Source organism: Chanodichthys erythropterus, chromosome 4, assembly GCF_024489055.1.
Source record: "Chanodichthys erythropterus isolate Z2021 chromosome 4, ASM2448905v1, whole genome shotgun sequence".
Taxonomy (NCBI): domain Eukaryota; kingdom Metazoa; phylum Chordata; class Actinopteri; order Cypriniformes; family Xenocyprididae; genus Chanodichthys; species Chanodichthys erythropterus.
This window is the reverse complement of record NC_090224.1, coordinates 16,488,965-16,495,000: the sequence shown is the minus strand read 5'-3', so window position 1 is coordinate 16,495,000 and position 6,036 is coordinate 16,488,965. Positions and strand designations below refer to the sequence as shown.

At 38.4% G+C, this 6,036-nt stretch overlaps 1 protein-coding gene across 1 annotated transcript in view; it reads left to right on the top strand.

The window, feature by feature from the left end:
• The window catches only part of si:dkeyp-114g9.1 (uncharacterized protein LOC555399 homolog), a 14,227-nt gene extending 8,191 nt beyond the window's left edge, over positions 1 to 6,036 (top strand). The window contains exons 8-9 of the mRNA XM_067383641.1: positions 2,447 to 2,616; positions 5,844 to 6,036. Of these exons, the coding sequence (XP_067239742.1) occupies positions 2,447 to 2,616; positions 5,844 to 6,016 (343 nt within the window). The 3' untranslated portion in view covers positions 6,017 to 6,036. The remainder of the gene's footprint in view (positions 1 to 2,446; positions 2,617 to 5,843) is intronic.

The following is a 6,036-nucleotide window of genomic DNA, read 5'->3' as shown; positions in this document are numbered from 1 at the left end:
TTCTCTCCGGAAAATACAGAATTAGAATTGTAATGTTTACAGTAAAGGGCTCATTTTTATAGGTTTTTTTTTTTGGGGGGGGGACAGTTAGTATATGACAGTATTTCCTTGCATCCTATATCCTATATATGTTTTTAGATGAATACAACAATTTAAAGGTGCCCTAGAATTGAATTTATATTGGCATAGTTAAATAACAAGAGTTCAGTACATGGAAAAGACATGCGCTGAGTTTCAAACTCCATTGTTTCCTCCTCCTAATATAAATCTCATCTGTTTAAAAGACCTCCGAAGAACAGGCGAATCTCAACATAACACCGACTGTTACGTAACAGTCGGGATCATTAATATGTATTACCCCAATATTTGTATATGCCAGCCCATGATCGAGGCATTACACAAGGGCAGAACATCTGGATGTGCACAGCTGAATCATCAGACTAGGTAAGCAAGCAAGAAAAACGGCGAAAAATGGCAGATGGAGCGATAATAACTGACATGATCCATGATAACATGATATTTTTAGTGATATTTGTGAATTGTCTTTCTAAATGTTTCGTTAGCATGTTGCTAATGTACTGTTAAAGTTACCATTGTTTATTACTGTTCAGAGACGAGCCGTCGCTATTTTCATTATTAAACACTTGCAGTCTGTATAATTCATAAACACAACTTCATTCTTTATAAATCTCTCCAACAGTGTAGCATTAGCCGTTAGCCACAGAGCATAGCCTCAAACTCATTCAGAATCAAATGTAAACACCCAAATAAATACAATACTCACATAATCCGACACATGCATTCAGTATGCATGATGAACACTTTGTAAAGATCCATTTTGAGGGTTATATTAGCTGTGTGAACTTTGTTTATGCATTAAGGCAAGCGCGAGCTCTGGGGGCGGAGAGCGCGTGATTTAAAGGGGCCACAACCTGAAATCGGCTAGTTTTTAATTATGCTTAAATAGGCAGTTTAAAAAAAAAATAATTAAAAAAAATCTATGGGGTATTTTAAGCTGAAACTTCAGACACATTTAGGGAGCAACTTAGACTTATTACATCTTTTAAAAAAAAGTTCTAGGGCACCTTTGTACAAAAATTTAGCTTATTTTTTTATTTTTAATTTATTTCTAATTTTTATTTTAGGTAAAATAAAGCAAACTTTCATTTTAAAATTTGTATATGCATTTAAAAATAAGCTACCTTTTTAAGTTAATATATAAAAAAACTTTGAACGAATATTGCAATGAAATTTAATGAATAAATAAAAAGCTAACTTTAAATTAAAATAAATACATTTATTTAAAGCTGCAGTCTGCAATTTTGCCTTTTTGTTGCCATCTCAATTCTGAAAATAACTGCAATTGCAGGTTTCAAACTATCATCATCACATGCGTTGTGTCTCGGCACGGCTCCTTAGTGCAGATGAATCTAATGTTTGCTGTCAACAATTTGCTTAAATGAGGCCGTTACAATTATCATGTTGGATTAGTGACATGCTAATTTGCTTGTAAACATAGGAGCCTTGATCACTGTTCAGGCTGTAAAGTGTTCCTGTTACTCGAATTGCTGTTGTTTACATTAGAAACTAGTGGTGAAAACGTTGAGCTTTACCAGTGGTTGGCTTTCAGACTGGGCTTTGAAGCTTGGAGAGTGCGCTGGGTGGAGATGCAGTACGAGCACCGCTGGCAGCTTCAAACAAATAGCCTGCGGTAACTTACGGGCAGTCAGTCGATGACATCTTTGAAGTGTATGGCAACTGATCTCAAAAAGGGCTGAACTCTGCTCTAAAGTCAGGCCGATTCCACAGCATCAGAGTAAACCAAGAACAGTGGTGTGAAAAGTTAAGCGGGATGTTCTTGAGGGCGATCGCCTTACATAAGCAGATGTGTGAGTGATTGAAGTGGTGAAGTGCTCCTTTTCACTGAGACTGGCTAATTAATTGTTTTAATGACACTTAATGTTGTTCAGTGGTTTTTAGTTTTGTGCAAAAAATGCTCTAGTTATGTAGTTTAGCACTTCTTGACTATCTGATCTGTCCATCTATTGGTCATTAGCATTCAAACCATCGGTGCAGGTTGGCTGGTTTTAAATTTGGCTAATAATCCACATTTGAAAAGGTATATATTTGAATTCATGTGCAGCAAACATGCAAGCACACGCTGAGTTTTCTTAAGTGTGTTTTGTCCAGGGTGTTTTGTTTGAAGCTGTAACAGTCATTATACAGAAGGAAATCTCCAGAGACTGTAAAGATGAATGCCTCGTTGTTCAGAAGTGCTTGAAGAATTACTTTGCCCGCAAAAGCTATTACATTGTTTTTGGTTTTTAATTCTCATTGTGGCTTATTAATAAAGGCTGTCTTATTTCCCAAGCTAATTAAAAACAAATGATGCGTATAATGTATCGGGGTTTTTTTTTTTTTTTTTTCTCCCCTCTTCATTTTCAAGGCTGTATCTGGTGTCTGGTAATTCGGTGTACCTGGATCATGTGCAAGGTTTCTTGCGTAGAAAGAGGATAATCCGGGATTGGATTTACCTGGAGGAGAACCTCTGGGCCAGACAGTTACTCCCTGAATCGCTCTACACATTGCTGGAGTTTGACACCAAGATCTCTCAAGGTGGGTTCAACAAATATGATGTGTATAACAGACCTAAAACGACTCTTCCATCTAAATCATTGGCTCTCAATCAGGGGCTGGGTTCTTCTCAAACTTCCAAGGGGTCCTCCAGATGACTTAAAATGATGTAAAATAAGATGACAACCTTAAAATATCGTAGTGGACAGTGGGGGACTTGAAGTCAAATGTTGAGCTCCACTGTTTTAAATGACTACAGGGCAACTGGAGCTAGAGCTGCATGATTAATTGTTAAAAGATTGTGATCTTTTTAAACACCCATGCTATTTTTATTCCTAAATGACTTTGATTCGCCTGTGTTTATTAAACCTTTGACAATCACAGCAGAACATTCAAATCTGTTCACACTGTCGCTGACCCAGAGAAAGCAGTTGTGTATAGCTGTGAAATGGCTACACACACAAAAATAATGAAACTGTGGTTGAAAAGATGGTTACAAATATTCATATTATCACAGAAGTACTGGGATAAAAGTTTAGTTCAGATCTAAAAGCTGATGTCTGTGATGGCAATCAAAATGGAGTAAATCACCTTTTTAAAGCTGCAGTCCGCAACTTTTTTTTTTTTTGTTAAAAATTTACAAAAAAATATGAGAATATACACCATGAATCCATTTTCCAAACCATGTTTTTGTCTTATCCTGAATCATTATGGTACACTTATAATAAGTGTTTATATTCTGACTATTTCAGACCAGACTGGTAGGACTCGCCGCAGAGTATCACAGTAACTGCGTGACTCGCCATAGACATACACGTAGAAAAGTAGGTCCGACTAGAATGTTCCTCCGCAAGACGCGTGCAGTTCTGTTTATTAACCGCTAGAGGGCCAAAAATCGCGGACAGCAGCTTTAAGGTAACTTGGCAATTCAAATAAAGATTGTATAAATTACATCGTTATACCTGTAGGTGGCGACAAGTGACTTAAAAATGTTTGTCATTGAATCCTTTATTTAAGAGATTTGTTCACTTGTTGGGTGAATCAGCATTTTTGAAGTATTTGATTCATTGAATTGAGACTCTTTCAGAACCTCTAGTAAATTGCATGTTTTGTCTGTTTAGAATCATGACTTTTGTTTGAAACAAAAATTGTGGTTCTCAATTTATCCAGAATCAAGCAGCTCTAACTGGAGCCAATCCATTCATAATCCAGTACCTCAGCTCGTATTCTGATTGATCCCCCATATTAAATTTGTAAGCCTGGCTGATGCCTTTGGGTCTTCTGAGACCCTTAGGTCTTGTCTTTGCTGCCGTTAGTGTATTTCTGCTCTTATTAGATTTATCTAATTAACATCTGTTTCCTTTATAGCTCAAAGCTGCTCACCAAGTGCATCTTGGTTCAGCAGATTTTAAGTGTGTTGGTGTTAATCCTCAGTCCTCTGTGAGCGGTCGAGACCACACAAAGTTCATGACATTTGCATTAGCAGGATCTTTTGTATCAAAGCATCTTACAAGAATGTAACTTGTGTAAGTGCCTGTTTTAAGGTTAAAGTTCACCCAAAAATGAGGTTTCGGTCATTAATTATTGACCCTCATGTCGTTCCAAACCCATAAAACCTTCATTCACCTTCAGAAAACACAAATTAAGATATTTTTGATGAAATACAAGAGTTTTCTGAACCACATGCAGGCAGCAACATCTCACCTTTCAGGGCCCAGAAAAGTAGTAGACCTTGTTAAAATGGTCCATGTGACTACAATGGTTCAACCCTAATGTTATGAAGTGATGAGCATATGCATATTTTGTGCACAAAAACTTCATTCAACAATTTCTTCTCTTCCCTGTCAGTCTCATACTCTGACATTGTAACATCAGTGCAGCGCTTCTGGGTTTTACATTTGAACGCCAGCTCGGTATTGGCCGACGCTGTTCACGTGACCACCATGACACATGCGTTCTGTATAAATCTTAGAACAGATCCCATATTTGATTTGACAAGAATGCTACGATTGCAGACATCACAAATGCTAGATGTTCACTCCGCAGATTTCACAGTGCAGATTTGCTGGTTGGGTTACTAGTCGAACCAAAGCAGGGATGCAGTCTGCTTTAATTCACCTCTTCCTGTCTGAGAGTGATGCATCAGCGGCGTGACCAAGGAATGCTGTGAAATTTGATTAGGATTTATGAAGGACCGGTTCCATCCCTCCGTGACCCATAGCCATGAAGAATGATGGTCTGTCTATTTGCAAGCTCAGTCTCAAGTCTCAATTTGTCTTGTTTACCATCTTAAAAATGGTTGATAGACATTTTTAATTCCTTCAAATCTACTGGATTAGACATTTTAGCAATCTAATCTTCAATGAGGTGAGAGATGCATAGGGTTTGTTTGTAGAGCTCTAGATAAGAGGATGTTTACAATGGCCAAGGCTGATGCATATCGAGCATAGCCAATTTGTTATTGAACACTATGATTTGATGAAAGGAAATGAGACTTGGACAATTTGAAAAAAACAAAAAACAAACAAAAAAAAATGATGCTGTCAATGGAATAATAAAATAGTTATACAATAGTTTCTTAAAAAAAAACAAGGTTTCTGAACCACACGTAGGCAGCAACATCATCATTATATATATATATATATATATATATATATAAATAAATAAAAAATTCCTACATTTTATATAGCACTTTTCTGGGCACTCAAAGTGCTTTACATATGGAAGGGGGAATCTCCTCAACCAGCACCAATGTGCAGCATCCACTTGGATGATGTGACGGCAGCCATGTTGCGCCAGAACGCCCTCCACACACCAGCTTATTGGTGGAGGGCAGAGACAGGGATGAAGGCAATCAGTGTATGGGGATGATTAGGAGGCCATGATTGACAAAGGGCAATGGGCAAATTTGGCCAGGATGTCAGGGTTAGTGTTAAAGTGTCCCCATCACTATACTTGGGCATTAGGACCCACACAAACCACAGAGTGAGCACCCCCTGCTGGCCTCAATAACACCTCTTCTAGCAGCTACCTAGTTTTCCCAGGAGGTCTCCTAGCCCTGCTTAGCTTCAGTGGGCAACCAGTCTTGGACTACAGGGTGATTATGGCTGCTGGTTATATAATATAATATAAATCATAATGTCTTGAACCAAACCAACATTTATGGTACATAAGGACTTTAAAAATGACCCTTTAATACTGTAATTGGGTTAATGATGGTCAATAGCCTTTCATAACTGTGTCTCTTGCTCTGCTTTGTGTTTGAACAGAGAGTTTACACGGGGACTCTCTGCCGGCCCAGCTGGGTCGACTCATGTGGCTGTACCTGAACTCAGGTCAGGAGCTCTATCTGGAGGCGGTGAAGGGAATGGTGCTGCAGTGCGCTCAGGCCTGTCTCAACCATCTCAGCACGCTTCAAGCCTGTGAAGTGCGTGTGGCGTAAACCTGATGCAGACCCAAACA